The sequence below is a fragment of the Drosophila sulfurigaster genome, chromosome 3 (assembly GCF_023558435.1).
Source record: "Drosophila sulfurigaster albostrigata strain 15112-1811.04 chromosome 3, ASM2355843v2, whole genome shotgun sequence".
Taxonomy (NCBI): domain Eukaryota; kingdom Metazoa; phylum Arthropoda; class Insecta; order Diptera; family Drosophilidae; genus Drosophila; species Drosophila sulfurigaster.
This window is the reverse complement of record NC_084883.1, coordinates 37,004,297-37,027,260: the sequence shown is the minus strand read 5'-3', so window position 1 is coordinate 37,027,260 and position 22,964 is coordinate 37,004,297. Positions and strand designations below refer to the sequence as shown.

The 22,964-nt window shown below is 34.4% G+C and overlaps 1 protein-coding gene across 1 annotated transcript in view; it reads right to left on the bottom strand.

Annotated features, from left to right (window-relative positions):
* The window catches only part of LOC133846508 (uncharacterized), a 96,909-nt gene that overhangs the window by 67,676 nt on the left and 6,269 nt on the right, over window positions 1-22,964 (bottom strand). Inside the window, 1 exon segment of the mRNA XM_062281526.1 lies at window positions 7,384-8,112. Coding sequence (XP_062137510.1) covers window positions 7,384-7,606 — 223 coding nt within the window. The 5' untranslated portion in view covers window positions 7,607-8,112.

Below are 22,964 nucleotides of genomic sequence, written 5' to 3'. Positions count from 1 at the left end.
TTACATCATGTGCATAAGTGAGCGCTAGAGAGAGTGAGAGAGAGCGAAAGTAGAGGACGAAATGCGAACAATGGAGATGACAGCGAGTTGAGTTGAGTTCGTTTTAACAACTCGCAAGTTGCCATATTTAAATCCAGTTGAAAATTTAAAAAACCATTTTAAAAGTCAAAAAGCACAGCTTTCCCCTCATTCCCCTCTTGAGTTGACACACGTACGCACAGAAGAAGCAAATTTTATTTTATGATAACAACACGAGAACAACAACAAAAGCAACTGATGCTGCATGTGATGTTGTCACATATCACACAGATACACCTACGCATGCATGTGTGTGTGTGTGTGCGTGTGGCATAAACTGAGCATGTGATTTGTAAAAGGGAACAAAGCGACATCTACGCCACAGAGATTCCCTCGCTTCTCTCTCTCTCTCTCCATCTCTGTCTCCCATGCCACAACAATTGGCACGTGTTCCCACAGCGGAATAAACCAGAGAAAAAAAGCAATACAAGTGTGTGTGAGCGAATGTGTGTGTGTCTGCTTCCGTCTTGGCAGCCATATTATAATACATCCTATCTCCTGCGATTCTTATAGAGCGAGAGAGAGAGAGAGGAGCGTCTAAGGAGTTTCTCCTTTTCTCAAGTCCCGCAGTCTCGCCTTATCTTGATTTGTGGCAATTGAATGTCATGTGCAGCAGTAACTGACAGCATAAACATTATCAGCAACACATGCACAGCATCCCCTCTCCTCTCTCTCTCCATCCCACCCAGCTATTTTATAGATACATTTGACGATATGTCGCGAATTGCGTGTGTATCGCAAATTTCTCGTACGTTTTTCAATTGTGACGCGTGGCTGATTCTCATTCTCATTCTCATTTTGATTCTGATGCTGATTCTCTGTCGGATTCTCATTCGCATTCTGTTTCTCATTCGGATGCGGGATTCGGATTCGTTTGCTGTTGATGCTGATTCAGACTCGCTGCCAAATTGGCTGGGAAACAGGTGTTCAAAATTAGTCAAAGCAACACGCGGCGTCGTCGTCTCCGTCGTCGTCGTTTGCCTTGCTTTTTATCGATTTCCCCTTCGCAGTCGACACACTGATTTTATTAGCTGGCAAAATGAGTTCACTGAATTTTACAAATTTAAACCGAAGAATTCTTGCAGATTCTGTCATTATTTTTCAGCTATTTAGCAGCAGTCAAATTATGCGTTTAATTGTGGGTAATTAAATAATTGGCAAAAGAAATATGAAGGCAAATTCAAATACAAATATTTATATAAAAGAAATTTATTTTCCATTTGAGCAGCAATTAAATGGAAAATGTTTTTCAAATATACAAAATATAAATAAAAAATTATAGAATAAAATAAAATAGCATAAAACATTAAAAAAAAAAACAATCGTTTCCAATTTGTTGGAGTTTATTTAAAATTTTCAAAAAATAATAAGTTTTGTTGTTGTTATTAACAATTCAAGAAATGTTCGAAATAATTCATTATATTGTATTTCATTTCACCTATTTAAAAAGACAATTCTGGTTAAAGATTCCAGAGACAAAGAAGATATTGTTTACTTTGTCTTTACAACTAAGAAAACTATATGAACTCATTCAAATCTTATTCTAAATACTCCCCAAGGCCACGTCCACCAATAATAATCAAATGAATAATTCCCTTTACCATTTTAAAAGACAACAACTAATCCAGCCGCATTTCGCACACATGGCATATGCCATCACCAATAATAAAACTAAAATATTGCCGTAAATTAGAAAAGCTTTTAAGCACTGACAATTCGTTGTTGTGTGGCCTATAAAAATAGCCAAATGATATAAGACGACTGCCAGCATTTGTTTGCAGTACCGCAAAATGCAAAAACATTTGTTATAGAAATTAAATTCGGTGTGTTCGAAATGCAATTGCGAGTGTTACACGTCGATTATTTATAGTAGAGGGAATTTTTACAACATTCTCTGGCCATCGACAATGCCAATTGAGCGAAAATAGATAAAACATGAAGACAGTTGCAGCATAAAAGCATTATCTCTTCCCAGCACTCGATATATATAATAAACCAGACACAGAGAGAGAGAGGGAGAGAGAGAGGGAGAGAGCAAACAGATATCATAAATTCTCGACTCTAAAGTTAAATAGCGCGTGCAATGCGCATAAACTATGCAAAACGCGAAACACTAATGAAAAGCATAAAAAAATATTAAATAAAAACATATTGCGAAGAGAATGCGAATAACACAAAAATGAATTTGCACTTTATGCAGCGGAAGAAATAAAATGAAGTGAAGAGGGGGAATAAATGTTGTGGGAAGACTGCGAATATTGAATGAACTACAGTGAAGTTTTGTAAAAGAAAAAGTCTGATATAGTATTATGAAACTCTTAAAAGTAAATTGTAGCTCAGATTTCAAGAACGCTCCATTAAATTATTCAACTGTAAGAAAACTATATTTTTGATTGGATTTGCTTTAACACTATTCTCAAACGGAACAAAATGATCATTACTATTATCGTCTTGAACTTTAAATAGTTACGAATACAAATTCTCAAATCTGTTGACCGTTTTATAATACCCTTAGCAAGGCGTATGAAAAACATTTTCGTTAAAAATGGCGCCAAAAGTTTGCGCATAAAATTTGCTCTTACGCTAAACGTGTGAAGAATTCTCCGCTTCTCTCTCACCCTCCACGATTTCTCTTCCCCATCTTTCTCATCCTCCGCGGCGCGAACTTCTTTATGCCCAGTTTATGCGCTTAGAATACTTTTATATGTTTTGCTTAACTTTTGCTCGGCATTTTAAGCATTTTTTTTGCCTTCGACTATAAAAATGTATAATGAAAACTTTGGGTCATAAAGCATAACATGTGCAGTCTGCTTTGCCATAGATATGCGATTCATCAGAGCTGCGAATGAGCCAACTTGTTGTAGTTAATCTCGTTGTTGGTGTTGTTGTTGCTGCTTGATTTTCCCATGCAACGAAGCATGCGGCGAGTGGGTGGGCGAGAAGACAAAGAACAAAGCTGGGAAAAGTCTCGAAGCGAGTTGAGTGAGAGAGCGTGAGTGAGTGAGGCGCAGGAAACATTCCGCAAATGCATTTCCCATGCACATTTTCATGCACATTTAAGTAAAAAAACGCCGCCAACTCCATTGCGGAAATGCATATTTAAGCCAAACACCAACGAGCAGCGAGCTACAGGTAACAACGAGTAACAACAACTATGAGCTGGCCGTAATTTTAATTTAATTAAATCGAGAGAGAGAGAGAAAGAGAAAGAAGAACAACAGTTCTTACTTCTTAGTCCACCTTCACTTTCTCACACACCTGTAATGAATTTTTTTATTGTTGCCTTGCGTGTCACATTTCATTTCAATTGCTTCAGTCTTTCCCTCTTTTTCCTGCTCGTTCTTCAATATTTTTAATAAGTTTGTTCCACATTGCCCACTGTTCAGCTTCAGCTTAAGTGGCTGCTGCCTCTCTTACACCTCCCATCTCTCTCTCTCTCTTCTCCATTCTCTCTCTTTTTTTATGCTCTTCTCCCTGGGCAGTCGGCACATTAACGCTTAGCATTTTTTACTTCACGTTGTTGTTGTAATTAATGGTGTGATTTTCTTTTTGGTTCTCTCCTTTCGTCAACTCTTTGTCGCTCTTTTTGTTACGTTTTTTTATGCCCCTCCTCCCACCCGCCTGCGCCTTTTGTAATTATTATTTATTTTCAAGGGTCACTGATTTTCTCGCTTATTTTTACTTCGTTTCTGTTGCCTTTTTTTTAGTTCCGTCTCTTCAATTCAATTTTGGCGTGTGAATTTTTGGTGTTTTTGTGGAAAATATAGTCAAGCATTTTTAGTGTTTTGTCTGAGATTTTTATTATTTAAGTTAAAGTTTAAAATTGCCTTATTTATAGTAAACCAAAAACTTTATATTATTATTGAATAATAGACAAGTTTAAGTTTATTATAGAGCTGCTTTTAAAACATTAAATTAAATAAGGACAAATTTACTCAATTATTTCATTGAATTTAAGGCCTTCATTTCAGTTTTGCCTTCAGCAAGCAGTTCAATGGCCGCTCAGTTGAGTGACACAGCATGCAGCTATGACTGCCTACAAGCAAGCCAAATCATTATAGCAGTCAGCTTTGCCACAAGCTGAGCAATGAGTCATAGCACTTAGCTTCTGAGCAGATCAGACTTTTGTTGTCATTGCTCTATGTAAAAACTTGTAAATGCGTAATTTACAAATTATATTTCAAAATCTGAAATCTCTTTTATTATTTTATGTTTAAATTATTTTATGAACTTTATTCTATACGCAAATGACTCTCGTAATCTCTTTAATTTTTTCCAAAGTATTTAAATGATTTTTTAAGCCCTGCAAACAATACTGAAGCGCTACTTGTTTTCCTACATGATCTCTTTAATTTATGCCACGTATTCTCTGTCATTTTGTAGTCACAATCGTAAGCATTTAATGGCGACATTTGTCGCTTATTGCAAGTGCAACATATTCATTGCCCCTTGCAACTCTGCACCCTGTTGTTGCATTAATTATGCATTTACATGTTGCATATGCGAATAGAATTCGAATATTATGCACTCTGAGCTCTCAATGTGTGTGTGTATGTGTGTTTGTATGTGGATCGCTAATGAACAAAATGCAGTTAGTGTACTTTGTTGTGTTGGCCTACAGCTGCTGCCGCTGTTTTAATTATGTAGAATACTATGGCAAGAGGGAGGAAGAGAAGCGGACTGCAACAAAGTTACAAATGTTTTGCGACTGTTTTTGGCCACACAAATGAGCCGCCTTTGTCTGGCAACGCCGAAAATTTATGCGGCTATGAAATCGTAACGAGCTGCATTGAAACATTTCAAACAAACATGCAAAAGTCTGTAAAACAAATGAGCTCAGAACTGTGGCTGTTTAACTGCATCGATACCCTGTAGCACACACACACACATACAGTTCTCTATTTCATTCTGTTGGGATTATTAGTCTGCTGCAGCTAAGAGAGGCTAAGCGTGCACCCTTATCTGAGTCCTAAGGGCAGTTGGTTTAATGGGATCAGCTGCATAGCAATCAGCTTCTGACAATGAAAGCGAGACAAGGAAAAAGAAAGTGGAGTAGATCAGGAATTAATGCTACATTAATCTTTTAAATCTGCTGAAGTTTTCAGAATTTAAACCTAATGTATTTCTACATATTTCTATACTCTTTACATAACCTTTTTATAGGGTATATAATGCAAATGGCAAAGTGCATTTTGTAAATCAGTTGGAGGCGCTTTTTTAATTTTAATTTAGATTTCTATTACAACGTCGTCTGGTTTATTATTTAATTAATTATGCACTTGCGCGCAACATTTTTATTATTATTAATTTAGCGCAGACAGCGGCAAAAAGAGCGAGAATGGAAAAATTGTGTCTACAGCTCGGTCTTTCCTTTATTACAGCGACTGTTCGTCTTCATTTTTGTATTTTGTTTTTTATTTTTTTATGCCGCTGCCGCTGTTCATTAGCATTTGTTGGACATCAGCTTTTGCGACTTTTCTTTTTGCCTTTCACTCCATCTCGCTCTCTCTCTCTCTTTTTTGTTGCCACCCACATTTGCCCATTTTTATGCCTGCGGCAAAAAATTGCATAGTTTTTTCGCTTTTCTCAACTCATCCTATTTCATCTTTTTCGCTTTTGCCATGTCTAACAACGTACTCCATTTTTTGTGTGCACTTTGTCTATTTTTTTTTTTGTTCTTGTTGCTTGTTGATGAGCTTGTTGTGTGTTGTTTTGCTGGGCCAAAGCAAAAAAAAAACGGGGAGCGGAGAGGCGTGGCGCGCATCATGAGGTTTTGATATGCATATAGAGTAGGGAGAAGAGAACGGCATGAGAATGAAAATGAGAGAATGAGCTAAGCTAATTTCCTTACAAAACTCTTTTGTGCAATTTCAATGATGAGTCTCCAATTTTCTTCTTGTTTTCAGTTTTACCTTCTTGCAGAAAATTAAGTACTATAAAAGAATAAACAAAGCGGCTTAAAACTCGACAAATTCAACTAATTACCTGAATTTAAAGTTGCACCAAATTGTTTATTTGGTGAAGGTAACAAATGTGGCTGAAGGAGGTTGTTGAATTTACTCTTAATTCTCTTATTCAAAATAAACAAAACTATCAAACCTTCAAAGGTATCTGATAATTCCAATTGTATCAATAGATTTAGTTCTATGTCCTAATACATAGAACTAATTTTCTTGTAAAGAAATGTTCTTTTCTTTAAATTTTTATATAAAATATACAAAACTATTAACAGTAAGAAGTTCTTTAAAGGAAACTACATTTTAAATTTGCCAATAAAAGATAAAGCTATATTTTTTGAATACATCAAACTGATAATGATGTTCATAAAGAGAAATGTTCATTGTAATTTGATTTGTATTTAAGAATTAAATGTTAGAATAAATGACAAAATATATAAAGCTCTAAACCAAATGAGGTTCTTCAAGAGGAACTGACATTTTAAATTGGCAATAATATATTTAGTTATATTTTTTAATATATTAAGCTATTAAATAACTATTTCTTCCTTTTACTTTTTTGACAATTTTCATTAAGAATGACAGAATGTTATTCTAAGCATGTTTAAAGATTTTATTTAGTAAATCATTGATTTAAATTGACTTTTGTTTAGCAATACTCAACAATCTTGTCCTCAATAACAACATATATAATTTAAGCCAAAAAAAATAAAAATAAATACAATTAAATAGAAATAAATATCATACTTTTTTAACTAATACTTTATTTTGAAAAAATAAAATGAAATGTTATCAGCGCTCTATGTGTAACATATATTTGGTTGTATCGTCCAATTATTCGCATTGATTACACATCAACTAATGCAATATTTAATGAGCTACAATTGCCCACGTTAGAAGGGGAGCAAAGTGTTTTCTCCCACTCGGTTGTCTAGCCAGAGGACTGTGATCATTAGGCACAGTTCAAATAATTTGAATACGTTGTGCAAATGTTAATTTGTAAAGGGCATAATTAAATTTGATTATTCGATAGTTTTGCGAAGGGGACAAATTGAATTTTAGCTATCAATTGCAGCGGACCAAAAACAAACACCCTCCAGCTGTGAATATTCTCCTCATCCTCATCCTCATTCCTCATTCCAATCTCACATAATTATGTTAATGATATTTTACCTTTTTAATGAGTTTTGGCTGGTCGCAATCTAGGCATTCACAGTCAACCCCGCGACTTTTGCTTATTATAAGTATTCATATATACATTTTTGTTTTTTCATAAATGATATGGGGCACGTTAAGTGCATGAGAAGTGTGTGATGGGTGAGGGGTGAGGGGGATGGGTGGCACTTACCTATTTCGCCACTGACATGAGCAACAATTGCCAAGCAGAGCAACGGCAATAGCCATGTTCTCGTTGCCGATGATGTTGCTGTTGTTGTTGGTTGTCTCGTAAATCCGATTAGCGTTGGGTTTGAGGTCGAAGGGGAGCAAGAAGAGGCGGAGGGCGCGGGCGCTGGCGCTTTGGCTTTGTTGCTGCTGCTGCCGCCGCTGTGTTGTAAGCGCCTCAGCAACATGTTGCCGGTGTTAGAAATGTTGCCAGCTCGTCGCTATTAATGTTGTTCTTGCTCTCTTGCACTTTGTTGTCTTGGGGAGGAGCTGTTATAATTTGGGTTTGCTTTGTTTTTGCTTTTGTTTCAGCTTTAGCTTTTCTTTTTTTGCCTTTTCTCTTGCCACACTTACGCACATTCAATGTTCTGTTCTTGCGGGGGGTCGGGGTATTGAGAGGGGAAGTGTGTGTCTGTTTACGTTTGTGTGTAGGTGTGTGTGTGTTTGTTTCGTTCGTTTGTCAGTTGTTTCTGTTGTCGTTGTCAGATTTCAGTTCTGTTCTTCTTGTTGTTGTTGCGTCGCTTTGGCATTTAGTTGATTTTTATGGTTTATTTCATAGATATTTCTCTTTGTTTTCCTTTTTTTCTTTTTGTTGTTTACAATTTCATTTCCTTTTGCTTCGGCTTCACACTCAATGCTTTTGCTTTGCAAACTTTGGTATTAAATTTCAATGATTGAACATTTTGCAATTGTGCTGCAAAGAAAATTGGGAGAAAAAAACAAAACGAAAAACAATATTTTAGATTTATGGAAAATTACATAGATAATCAGTAGACGCCCCAAGGCCACATTTCTTATCAACTATGTTAACGTTGTCTCTTCAAATGATGACAAAAAGTATATCATTAAAGTCTTTTAAATATTGAGCAGTTTTTTATAAGTTTTGTTTTATATGGTATAATAGGAAGATTATTTGTAAATATTATTATTTTTCATTTTATTTATTTTTATTTTATTTATTTTTCCGTTTGTTAATTATTTTTTTTTTAGAAATTTTCTAATCATTTGTATTATTTTTTTTATATAGTTGTTTTAATATAATTTTCTTTCATTGATTTGTATATTTTAAAAAGATTATTTCATAAAATTATATTTTTTTTTATTATTTCTAGTTTTTTTTTATTATTTTTGTATGTTTTAAGGTAGAATTATTTTATTTTATTTAAATTTTATTTTTTTTCATATATGTTTTTATATTATTTTCTTAATTAATTTTGCACATTTTTGACGTATAATTTTATAACTACTTTTATAAATTTCAATAATTGTTTTGCTTGTTGTTTTGTGTCAATGATTTTTATTTAATCTTCGATGGGTCATATGTATTTGATTGTATTTTATTATTTTCTTTTAGTAAAATATTATTACAAATTATTTGAGCATTTGTTTCGTGCAATTTTCTTTGGAAATTCATATATTAATCACAAGTCTCGGAAGTGTCATATATATTTGAACACATTTGGTTATACGATTTTGCCTTTTATTTATGCATAAGAGGGCGTAAGTAAAACTTGCAATTGATATCGACATGTGCCACAATTCGGCTGCCTGCCTGCCTGCCACACGCTGCACACGATTATTGTGTATTCCACACGTATTTGAATTTGAGATTAGAGCCATAAACACTTATACACAGCCCAAGGGACGGGAAAATGGGGATTCAATATACAATATACAAGTTGACAAGTTTTTCTGGGGAGCCTGGGCAAAATCAAATTTCACACGTGTTTCATTTTGGCAATTGATACGATTTGCTGCGATGCTTTGAAATAATTTCACATTTCCAATTATTTATTGAAATTTCTGCTTGTTGTCTACGCCATGACGATGATGATGTGATGATGATGATAGATTTGATTACAGCAATTTGTGTTTTGTGTGTTTCAATGAAATTGCAACCTTGAAATCGATACTAGAAATTTGGATCAAAAAAACTGAATTGAAAAATTCGATTAGCTACTGTGGAAACTTAAGCCTAATGAAGAAAAACTTTTGCAAAAGAATTTTGTTTTTCGTCTTTTTTTGCAATCGAATCTTATTTCATTTTTTCGCTCGCTACAAAATAAACAAAATTGTGTGGAGGATTTTACAGGCTGCCCAATTTCCTAAAAGTATGCAGCAAAATATTTAGCAATTTTCTTGCTACTGTTTTCATAGCAAACTCAGCACGATGTTTGTCCAGTTGAAAATGAACTGAGAGTGAAAGGAGAGGAGAGGAAAGGAGAGTGGGGCGTGCTTATTGATTTCGTTGAAGGCCATACGTACACGCGGGCGTATGCGCAATATTTGCCTTTTGGCACTTGGCAAAGCGAACCGAAGCGGGCAAAATAAATAAATAGAGCAGAGCAACAACAAACAAATAATATTAACCAAAAACTAAGCCAAAATGTTGTTGATGAAAACGTGACTGGACACATTGAGTGGCCAGCGCACACACACACAAAACTATATATATATTTGATATATATGTATATATATGTGCACCCACACAATCATACAATAACAAGCACAAGCTCAAATATAAATACAAATACAGCAAACACAAATACAAATAATGCTTGCTCTACGTCGTTTATATAGTATATCAAACTTGGTCAATTTCTGCAGCTTTCTGGGGCACTTACACACATACACACACACAGAACACAGTGACCACCAAAAGTCAACTGCCTGTCCACCCAATGCTATGCTATTTATATATACGTATTTAGATAAATATATATGTATTTGCCCCATTTCATGAGTTTCAGTTTATGATGTTTTATTGAAAACTTATTTCATCTCTTCCACATCTCGTTCCACATTTCTCTTCATAAATTCTCTGACTGTTTGTTTAATTCTGCCGCTTGGCGAATCGCATAATTAAAGCAACAGACAATATTTTGCTGGGTTTCATATGCAAAGACGGAAATTACCTCACGATAGCAACCAAAATGAGCCTGTCATAAAAGTTGTCTTATGTCATATGAAAACTCACGAGGGCTCACAATATAAAAATATATAATTCCAATTACTTTGCGAGCTTATAAAATGCGAATGCGAATAAGAAATGGGAAATGGCAGAGCGTATAATATTATTTTAATGATATAGTATTAAAGCTCTTTGCTCTGATTTTGGCAACGTGATTTATGTCTCCTATGTTAGAATGTTTGCAGCTTCCAATATGAGAAATTCATTGTAGTAACTTTGCATTCAGAATGTCAAAAATTCAGCAGAAATCTATTCAGCATTCAACATGTATTGAAGTTAAAACTGTTTGATTTTGAATTTGAATTTTCCCCGAATGCTTTTATTTCACATTAAAATGTGGAAGCTGGTCGTCACTATTCTACAGAAAAAAGTCTGTGCAAAAAACTAGAAAGAAATCAAACAAAGTAATGATCTGCAGCTTTTAATTTTGTTACAACTTTCCCTAGAGAGTCATATTTCATTCAAAATCTATTCAGCATTCATGAATTGAAGTTAAGACTGTTTGATATTGCTTTGAAATTTCTTCTGAATAATTCACATTTAAAAATGAAAGCTGAAGGAAACTATTGCTCAGACAAATGTCTATACAATATTATAGAAATAAATCATACAAATTAAATAACCGATGATATTTTAATGGTCTGCAGCTATTAATTTTAAGCAATTTGTTCTAAGGGAAACTAAATATTTCAGTTGAAATCTATTTTGCATTAAAAATGCACTAAACTTAAAACTATTTGATTAGAAATTTACTTTTTTTATGAATTAAATCTGAATAGAAACAATTCACAATTCTGTATACAAAAGAATATAAAATTGTGGGACAACAAACAAAACAAATTAATGGCGGAATGATTTCCTTAATCTGCATAATTTCGATCAAATAATGCATTCATGTGACGAGACATATTTCTCACTATAAAAAAATTTGTAATCAAAACAAATCTTATTAGATTTGTATTAAAATAAACAGTACAATATATCCAATTACTTTCTCGAACTGTCAGTCGCAATAAAGAGATTCATATTGCTTTCAAAATGAAAAACGTATTTACAAATTTGCTAATCAAAACTCTGCAATTGCTGTCTCAATTATTTTGTGCCTTTTGCAAAGCTAACAACACCTGTCTATCAAAGCTGTCCGTCGACTGTTGAGGCCAGCAACAAATATGATATAAATTTTGCTGTTGTAACTAATCTTAAAGCCATTTGCTTTAAATAGCCGTCAGAGCAGCGACAGGCAACTAACTAGCTGTCTATTCTATTTCCCTCCATCCTCCACTCTCTCCCTCTCCTGAAGTCCTTCTGGCAGTGCTTGATTGACAGCCGCTTTTGCTGCTGGCTGCCATTAATCAGCTTAAACAGCTGGCGCGTGCAAAATTAAAATATCTGTTGAGGGGAGCGAGCTCAGCAAATGAAGTGGCATCAAATTCTAGCCAGGGATAAAGAAAACTTCCTCAGCAACAGCAGCAAAGAAATCATAATAAGTACAGAGAAGAAGAGAAAGTCTTTTACCCTTCTCTTTGCTTTCTGATAACTAGTATTTTATGTGTTGTTATTCTCATTATTTGTTTAGGGTTTTGGTTTTTTATGCTTTTGATTTGTGTGTGTTTTGTGCGCTTCGTTTTTTGTTGATTTATTTTTGGCTTGTTAATCTCTTTGGCCGTGTCCTTCTGATCCTTTTTTCTCGTTTTTTAAGCAATGACATGAACTATGTGTGTGGGTTCCATGTAATTTCCCGTATGTGTGTTTGTGTGTTGCTTCATTTATTTCATTTCTCATTTCTTTTGCGACATTTTCTGGTGTTTTTCCGTCTTCGTTTTGTTTCATTTCGTTCCGCTGCTTCTTCTGGTTTCATTTCAGCTTTGCTCTTTGCTTTGGCCTTGTGGTCATTCAACTGTAAGCAGAACCGAGAACAGAGAGAGAAAAATACATAAAAAATTATTAGATTTTTCTTATACTTTTTTTTTGCTGGCGACTTTTTGCTCATATATTGTATGGGGAACTAAATTGCTTTTGTATGCATATGCCGGATGGTTGGATGGATGGCTAGCTGGCTGGACATTGCTTGCCGTTAGAAAGAGAGATAGAGAAAGAGAGTGAGGGAGAGAGAGAGAGAGACACCTACATACAATCGTGGGAAATTAGGCAGAAACATATTTAAGGCGATTTTCTTGATGAGATATCGTTTAATGGTTTGCTGTTTATCTTTGCACGTTCTTTTTGCCTCTAATGAACAGTCAGCAAGTCACAAAAACTTCTACTACTTTCCTTCCACTTCCACTTCCTCTTTTCTCCCCAATTCCTTCTTCTTCTGCTTCGAACATTCCAGCTCATATTGCTGCTCATCATCTTAGCATTATGCCCTCATTCAAGACTATGCGAGAATGTGCTGCTGATGCTCAGCGGGGCATCAAAATGTCTGCATATTAAGTATACGCACGCATTACGTATACGTACTTGTTAAATTGCCATTGATAAACAAGCAAAAGGCAACGCAATGGGACGCATTTTGTGGCAATCTAAACATTCTTACTTACAGCCATTTCCCAGTTTGTCGTGTGGGAGCAATATCGAACGAAAAAGAGAGATACACAATAAATTTATGGGGCAATCAACTTTAAAATCATGAATTGAAAGTTGGCGGGAGATTTCCCACGCAGAAGGAAAACTAACAAAAACGACAATAACAAATCATTGTGAATAACTGAAATGCTTTCTTTGCACAACTTTCAACCATTTAGGAGTGCTTACCGCCGCTTTCACAGTTGGTTATTTCTTATCAATGCCTTAAACGGCTCATTACGACGCCTGACAATTGCCTGTGAAGTGCGAGAACAATAGCAAAATAGGCAATTAAACTGCGGTAGAGAAATCATCGCATAAAACAAAAACAAACACACACAAAAAAATATGAAGGTAAACTCTGTCTCTGTTTGTTTGCTTTTTTTTTTGTCGTTAATTAAAGAGTCGCGAGTGACGCTATAAATCTCTAGGGGCGGGCGTAACTATAAATATGCTTTGAGTTATGTTTATGGCTTAGGAAAGCGTCGAACGAGTCGCGGACACGTGAGTTGCGCATTAAAAATGGCAATTTTGTTCTTCTTATTTTGCTCGTTGGCACTTTCATAATTTCCACAATATGCAAACATATATTTAAACAGCTAGAAAGATAGACAGGATCAGCCACTGGGCGGCCGCATTGTTTATGGCCAGGACGAGTGGCTAAGCCAAAAGCTTTTGCCAGTTGTCCACTTGGCTGAATTTTTTTTTCTGTTTTCTGCTCTGCTCTGCGCAAAAGACAAACCCATAAAAATGTCACAATTCATCAACGCCACTAAGTAGTTTCGTATTTTATAACATGCTCCAACTTTTTTGCTGTAAATTTATATAAATATATATTTTTTTTCTCATTTTTCGCTACTCAAAATTTGTGAGCTGAACTTTTTAGTGTGACCTCAGCGACGCTTGGTTTAATATAGTTGTAGCAACATACTTATTAAAATGGTATTCAGATTTTAGCTCGCACTCTCTTTCATGGCTTATTTAAATTATAAAATTTCGCTTGCATATTTCAGTACCCCACAAAATAAAAGAATGTGTACGAAGAAAGCTGAAACAACTTTACTGGGCATTAGTTTCTCATGAATTTTGAAGCTTGAACCTGGTCAAAAAATTAGCATAACACCCACAACATAGCTGACGTCAAACAACGAATAACGAACAACGAACAACGAACAAGCAACAAGAACATCTTTACAATATGAATATTTAAGATGGCTTCAAAGCGAAAGACAAACAAGCGCGCTGTCAAAATATCAAGTCAACTGGAAAATTGTAATTCAAAGCACAAGAATTATTTGTTTGCTTAGGAGAGCGCACAAAAAGCACATTAAAAAGCCACTAACGATGAGCAGAAAAAGTCAAGAGAGAGGGTGAGACGGGTTCGATGTTTGGCAGGAATTAGATTAGAAGTTTATATTTAGAGCTTCAATCAACTATTTATAAAAACGAAATTTACTTGATAATTTTTAGATTGAAAAATCTTCATTTAATCTTTAGAATATTTATCAATAATAATGTATACTTTAAACTTAGCTTTCGTGTGATTTTAAAGCTTATCTTCTAAAACTGATATAATAAAAAGTCAAAACGTATTGTTAAAGTGTAAAAACAGTGTTCTTATACTATTTAATCTTTTCTATATAAAAATAATATTAAAACATTTTTCGAAAATTTCACATTAATTAAATATTGTCATTTAAAGCTCTTGAATGTAGCTTTGCACTTATATTTTATGAAATTTCTTCAACTCTAAAATTTCTTACACATTAATTTAATTTATAATGAAAAAAGTCTTTCAAATTGCCCATTATTGAGTTAAAATTCAATTAAATGAAGCTTCGTATTTAGATTTCGTGAATCGCTTGAAACTTTAAAACTTGTCAGCATATAAATACATATTTGATAACATAAAACCATGCAAACTATATTGTCAAAGTGCAATAAATATATTGTTATAAAGTAAAAAATACTTGAATGCTGTTTCTTATTTTGTTTTCTGATGATGACTGCTCACAATATTACAAAACATAAAAATAAGAGTATAAAATAAGGGAATACACATATTGTAAAAATCAAATTAAGTAAATTTTATAAACGGAAAAAACTATTTAATGTATCTTCTTATACAGTTTCCTACAAATTCCTTTCACCTAAACGCTGTTTAGTAGTTTCTTGGCAACATTCGCTTTAAGCTGGCAACATTGTCAGCTTGTGAACTATGTGCAGATAAATAACGATCTACTCACACACACACACACACACACACACACACACACACACACACTTAGAAAGACTTGAATGCGTGTAACAAAACCAGTCCCATTTGGCTGGTTTATGCGCAACATGCGTCATAAATTCCAAAAGTTTTAATTGACTTGCCAACAATTAACCGAACCATGGAAGCTTGGGCTCTCATAATCAACAAGGCAACAACTTAAACAATTTGCCATACTCATCGCAAAACAAAATGGCGTCGCTGTTGCTGCGCATCGCTTGTGTTGACAAAAATTAACAATATTTCCCCACACACACACACACCAATACACGCACACACACACATTCATCTATCGATGAAAGAGTCAACAGCAACAGCCAAAATACGCAGCAAAGTGTCAGAAAAGCTTTTAAAAAATTTTCTACCATGGTCGCATAGTTGCTTTACTTTACCTTCTCTGCCCCTCTCTCTCTTTCTCTGCCCATCTTGCTCACTCTTTGCTGCATTTTATTAAATGCATTTATGGCTCTCTTCTTTCTTTCTTTTTTTTTTGGAGCGAGTTTTTTCTACAATTTTGCTGCCTGTGAAAAGCTCATGCATTTCAATTTTTTATACTGTTTACGCCATTTTAACTTTATTGTTGTTGTTGTTGTTGTTGGCCAGACAGGGACAGCAACTATCTGTGTATGTGTGTGTGTATGCGAGAATGCGTGTGTATGTGTGTGTGGATAGACATGGCAAAAGTGAAATGGTTATCGCGCTTGTTTGATTTAATTTATTGGCTTAGCGCCATTGTGGCCTGATGTGCAACACTTTACACACAACACTCTTTTTGCTGCTGCCCTCTTCTCCCTCCTCCCAGCTCCATCCCCCTCAGAGAGGGCATTGCGACTGCCCCGAAGTGGCTTTTTGGGAGGCCAACCAACAAGCGCTTCCAGTCAATCTACTCGACGCTCGGCTTTACAGTTTGTTGCATGTTGTTGAGTTTTTGCAGTGCGCTCGCCTTTTTTATATGATTATACGACTTGTTTGCATCGACTGACTTAAGGGGTATATCTAGTATATATGGTATAAATTATATATATAGTGTATACAATATATATGGTATATTTTTTATATTTAGTACATTTGGTATGTATAGGTATTTATAGAATATACTATATATTCAACATCGATTACTTCAGACTCTTTTGCATCGGCTGAATTAAAGGATAGATATAGTATACACAGTACATTTGGTATATATAGTATATTTGGCATATTGGTACATTTGGTATGTATGGTATTTATAGAATATACTATATATTCAACATCAATTACTTCAGACTCTTTTGTATCGGCTGAATTAAAGGATAGATATAGTATACACAGTATATTTGGTATATATAGTATATTTAGCATATTTGGTATAAATGGTATATATACCATATATTATAAATCGAATATATTCATATAGTATATTTGGTACATGTGGTATATGCGGTATATATAGTATATTTGGTATATATATCATATAGTATTAATTGTATATATCCACAGCGTGCAATTGCAATTACTTTAGACTGCTTTACAGGGCATCTGTCAGTCCTTACTCCTTCTTTATCTAGACTTTACTTTGTTTTTTCTCGCTGTGCACTCTGATAAAAGCTGCTGATTGTTGGCCATGTCTTGTGGGCTCTGGCCGAGACCCGAGTTTGTATACATTTTTTTTTGCGCTCTTCTCTGTTTTTTTTCTGTGGCCAAAGGGAAGCTGCTGTGGCTCTGTGGTCTCAACATGCAGCGTGGTCACTAAATATATTAAAAGCGAACGCAACATTGTCGAAGTGCTTGTTTACAGCCGTTGTTTATGACAAACTGACAAATACAGCGACGCGCGTTGTGCGAGTCGCCAAATTAATTATTTCTTTATTTATTTATGCCATGTTGACGATGTATTCCATTTGATGCTGTTGCTGCTGCTACTGCTTCGCATTTTCAATCAGCTTTTGCAACCCTTGTCGGCATTTTTTTGGTTCAATCAATTACAATTCCTAATTTCGTTCACGCTTCTTTTGACAGCCACAGAATCCCCAAGTAACTAACAACCACCACAACGAAAATAACGCCCACAATTTGCTGGCGACAGAACAATGTGCAAATCATTTGCACGAAAATCAAACAAAAACACTTAACAAGTGCGTTATTTGTGGTCCAAATTGAAAAGATACCCTGTAAGCTAAGTGAGGAAAATGGGTGACTGATGAGACTGGAAGTTGTGGAAAATTAGAAGTTTCTGAATGTCATTTGGAAATAAATGAAATAAAAATTAAAGGAAAATCCGAAATGAATTATCAATAATAAATAATCAATAAATTAAATTAAAAGGTAAACAAACACTTAAATAAATGAATGAATTAAATTAACAAGTCTCTAATAAAAATGTTGAATTGACACTGCTAACAAATTAATCACTAGTTGAGCCTAAGAGTCTATTGTCATTTAAAATATTATACTTATTATCGCTTAAGCAATAATAAACTCACTTTTTGATAAGAAGGAATAAATGAATGGAGAAATTAATATAAAAGAAAAAATGTTAAATAACATTTCCAACTTAAAATATTAGTTTAACTATGTATATAATATTTGCTCAAAAAACGCAGTAAAAGAATTTATATTCGAAATAAAGTATTTATTGATTTCAAAATAATTAGAATCTGCAAATTAACTGCAAGAGATTTTATGTAAGTTGTTCAATTTATACTTTTTTCAAATTACATATAAGAATGAAAATTATTATTTCATTTCAAATTCTTCATTATAGGAAAAAGTTTAATAAAATATATAAAAATTCCCAAAATCCTTAATAAAGTATTTCTCTATTTTAAAATACAAATATTTATAAGCTCAGTGTGTTAGGTGCAGGATATTTCAAAGTCTACCACACACTTTTATACTGTGCAATGCTAAATGAAATCAAAAATAAACAAAATTAAAACTAAGCAATTGAGTTTTCGTCAATCGCTTCTGATGAATTATACAATGATAAGAAAATTATGTGTTGAATTTCCAGCGAAGAAATCAAATGTGATAAATCCCCAGAGCATCGATTCTAGCTGTTGCTGTTTTTACCTAGGGGTATTATTTTTTCTTCCTTCGGGGGATGCTTTAATTTTAATGTGGATCGCACTTAGGAAGCATTTACGTGGCATACATAACGAGGGGCTTTCATTTGGTTGCCGCAAAGTCACATGTCACACACATTGAAAGTTTGATTCGGCAGGCTGTAAACACCAAACAGACGCCAAGTCACGCACACACACACACACACACACACACCCCAAACAACATGACTCGATACCGAAAAACATCGAAGCGGTGGGGGCAAGTATCTGAAGTTGCCACACAGAGACACATGTCACGATGCGAGGGGGGAAAGGAAGAAGAAAGAGAGTTTGGGTGTTTGCCAGGCTATTTGCTTGCCCTTTTTTGACATTTGCTGCCAAAGTTGATATTATTAATTTACAGCGCGTAGCTCAAGCGCTTTTGCTGATGGTATGTGGTATGCCACACGCATTTTCCTGCCACTTGCCACTTGCCACACACACTCACACACATACACGCACACAGAGAGGCCATAATCATAAAATCATTTTATTGCGCTTGGCAATTTCATTATTTAGGATTTTAATGTAATTTCTCCCCGTTGGATTTTCCATGTGCAACATCTCAAATTTCACTTGGCTAAGCAATTGGCCCGTCAATTGGCGAACAACTTGCCCCAAAATATATACCATATATATAGTATATATGGTAGATATCGCTGCGCTAATTAGGCACATGCTCAGAGGTCGAGGAGGAGATATAACTTTGTGCCCAGCTATTTGACTAATTAATTTGCAAAAACTCATTTCGTTTTTGTTTTTGTCCGCAATTCTCCAATGTGTGCTTAACACAACTTTGCGTGCAGCAAGTGCAAAAAATACAACAGAAGTAGCACAATTCAAAAGGATCTAGATCTAGATGGCACGACTTCCGAATACCTGACGTTCTTAACTCTGAGATAACATTAGGTAAACGATAAATATACAAAAAAGCTAGCGATAAATTTTGATGTTATCCGAATAAATAATTTATGTTTACTTTGACAAATTTTTTAAGATGTTTCTGTTGATTATAAAAGTGTAAATATAAAATAAAAATATAACTCTATTCCAATATTATTATTCAAGTGAAGGATCTACAAATTTAAGCTGGTATCAGAAAAATACTATGAAGTAATAATTATTATGATTATTTGTACAGCTTCAAAGAATGGCTTCATTGTCCAGAATAGTTTCTTAAAATGTAAGCTGAAGTTGAAGCATGACATTTTCCTATCAAATACTGATGAGTTACTTGCATTCATTACTATGATATTCACCTAAAATTTTTTTGAATATTTCGATATATACTTTAGCTCAAAACAAAAATCTTTTTCACAGCTTTTTTTAAAGGCTTGCAAAAAATAATCCAAATTCGAAACACAAAACTTGACATTCAAAACTCATCAAATATTTACATCCCATAGAAGATTGTAAAAATAAAATAATAAAAATATTTTTTGTATACAACATCTCGTATGAAATGATACTTTTGACTATGTTTTTTTAGTGAAGTGTCTTTTAATTTAAGCTGGAATTAATGCATAGAATTTGACCATCAAATCTCAACAATCATTTGCATATTAAAGAATACTATAAATATAGAATATTTGTGATTATCTTAACATATAAAAGAGCTTATAATAATACTTCTTTTTTTACTATTTTATTTAAAGTGAGGGATCTAAAAAGGTAATCTAACAAAATGTGACTATCAAATCTCATCAATGATTTGCATATTACAATTTTATATTTTATTACTATTATACACGTAATTTTGATTATTTTTACTACGTGTTACGAGCACTTTGCAAAAATAATAAATACCCTTTATGAGCGCTCTTGAATGCTGTCTGGGAGAAAGGAGTTAAAAAAAGGCCAACTCAGACAAGTCCCTCGAGGTGTGTGTGTGTGAGGTGTGTAAAAAACGAAAACAAAAATATAATAAAATAAAAAACGACATCGCAGGTGTTTGTGGTGTGACATTTGGTAAGTTGCACATAAATTTAGATTAGAAAAGGTAATACTCAAACGTACATATATGAGTGTTAGTCATAAATGTGTGAGTGTACGAAACGAAACGAAACGAATGCATGCTTGTCGTAAATTCATCAGCAGATATCAACGCACACCATCAGAGAAAGCATAAAAACAAATAAATAAAAAAACAGCACACAAACACATACGAAGAAAATGCTAAAATACTACTGAAATTAAAATGAGAAAATAAGAGGCGAAACAAATAAATAAAAGCAAGGCATGAGAAATGTTTCGTGTGTGGTTAACAATTTGCGTGTGTTTTTTATTTATTTTTTACTTATGCGACTCGCTGGGCTTATCCTTTTTACTCCCTTCTTGGATAACACACTCACACACACACACACACACACACACACACACACACACACATACGAAGCGGACTTGTTTGCATGCGCTTTTCAACACTGGCGCACAGTGCTGCACAAATTGCAGCGCGATATTTGGCAGCATACGAGTATATGGTAATAATATTTCACGCTAAAATAATTTCAATTGTTGGTGGCACTGCCAACATGTCGCGACATGTGAAAAAATTGTACAAAAAAAAAGTAGATTTCAAGGATTGCACGACTTGGTAATGCTCTGTAATTTGCCTATTAAAGAGACTCGAAGAAATTAACTTCTCATGCTATAGGTTTAAAATTTAGTTCCCATAATAAACGAGAAGTTTGACTATAAATAAATTATAAAAACAGTCTAAACGAACTCTATTAAACTTTCATATACTTTTTATGTACTATATATCAAAATGAATTGTAGTATGCAGCCAAATTACAAATTAGCTAAAAAGAACAAATTTCTTCACGATATTTGTTTACCAGTCGAATATACAAGAATATGTTCTTACTATTTTACTATTTATAGCGTGTACTACATTAAAGTCTTCTTAAATACATTTTAGAAAAAAGAAAAAAAATATATGAAATAGAAAATTGATTTATTGGGTTTTAGCTAGTGTTGTGTAAACATCCTTTCATTTACTTTTTCGACTTTCTTGCAAACATTGTTGATTGGTTTATTGCACTCATTGCTCGATTTTGTTCATCGTTTATTTTCGAACATAGGTTTTTATTATAGATTTTTCTTCGATATCTCTAAGACCACTTATTAAATGTTAAGGAAGAATATATGTCAAAAGTATGATTTCATTTTGACTTCAAATTTTTAGGATACAAAGGAAATTTAATCATTTTAGCAATTCCAGTGTCATCAAAACTCTTCAAACAACTGATAAACAATGAACGAAAAAGACGCAACTCTAGGGGTTACTACTTCAATTTTAAATATTTCTGCAGGGTATTTTTACAGCTCTCTTTTGCCATACATGACATATGGCGGCGAGACAGCTGGGCAGGCCTTAAAACAATGCGCCCCAAAATGCAGACAACAATGCCAGAGTGCAAGCCAAAAATATGATGATGCATGGACGGCAGAGTCAGAAACAGACCCAGACCGAGACAGAGGAGGAGCTGGGAGTCCTTCGCTTGTTTAGTCTGCAAACAATACGAACTCCAACAGACAACTCCAGTTCCAGACAGTCGGCAAATAAGCAGCGAACGCAACACACAAAAAAAAAATAAAAAAATGGGAAGCTAAAAACTATTTCCCTTTTCGTCAGAAGCGAACGAACAACGCCAAAACATCATCATTATAAAGCGAGCATCTGAATTTATGACACATGTCCTCGAGCGCATATGAAAAATATCATTTCGACTGCGTGTGGTAACAGTTTCCCCCCCACTTACCCTCCTCTTTTAAGTAGGAGGCGTGTTTTGGCGACGAGGTCCTGCGCCTTTGTTTATGCAGCAATTTATGTCATGCAAAGCAGAGGCAAACATATGACAAGGACAATGCCCAAACATGCTCGACCTCTGGTAATACGTTGAGCAAATATTTATGCGGTCGAGCTTATGGCCAAAAACAGGACACAGATCACAAAGCTTCCTCCATACACACAAACTGTCGAGGGTCGTGAGTGTGAAAGCCATTAATATTTTTATTAGGTTTACCCCGAAAATATTATAGCGATTGCTGCTGAACTGCTGGACAAACGTTTTCGCTCTCTCGCTCTCTCTGTTGTTGTTTAATTAGTTACAGGACATTCACACAGATATGCACACACACACACACACACACATAAACTGACTCACTTCCTGCGAGTCGCACATTGAATATGACAAGCGCATTAATTGCTTTTTTATTTGCTCGCTTTATCGTTGAATCAAACATTGTGTAAGGGCATTTTGGAATCGATTTAGTTCATTATAGTTCACTGCGGTCGATAAACAGTTAAAGCAACTAATTAAAGTCGATACCAAATCGACGAGGCCGGACAATTAATGAAAATAATATACATATGTTTGTCCATTACGGTTCTCCAGAGTCACTTGATTTGTCAATGTGTCAATCAAGCCAAGTGCTCGGTTCAGTCTATAACACATTGTTCTCCAGGGGTGCATTATTTTAAATAATTTCCCTTATCCCGTTACGTTGGACTACAAAAGAAATGAGCTCAAAGAGAAGACCTACTTTTTAGTAATTTATTAGAGAGCGTATTGTGTGTTGAATTTATTAGTTTCTATGAACAATAACATTGTGTTTTGATAAAGAGTTTGTAACCAAAATGTTAGTTT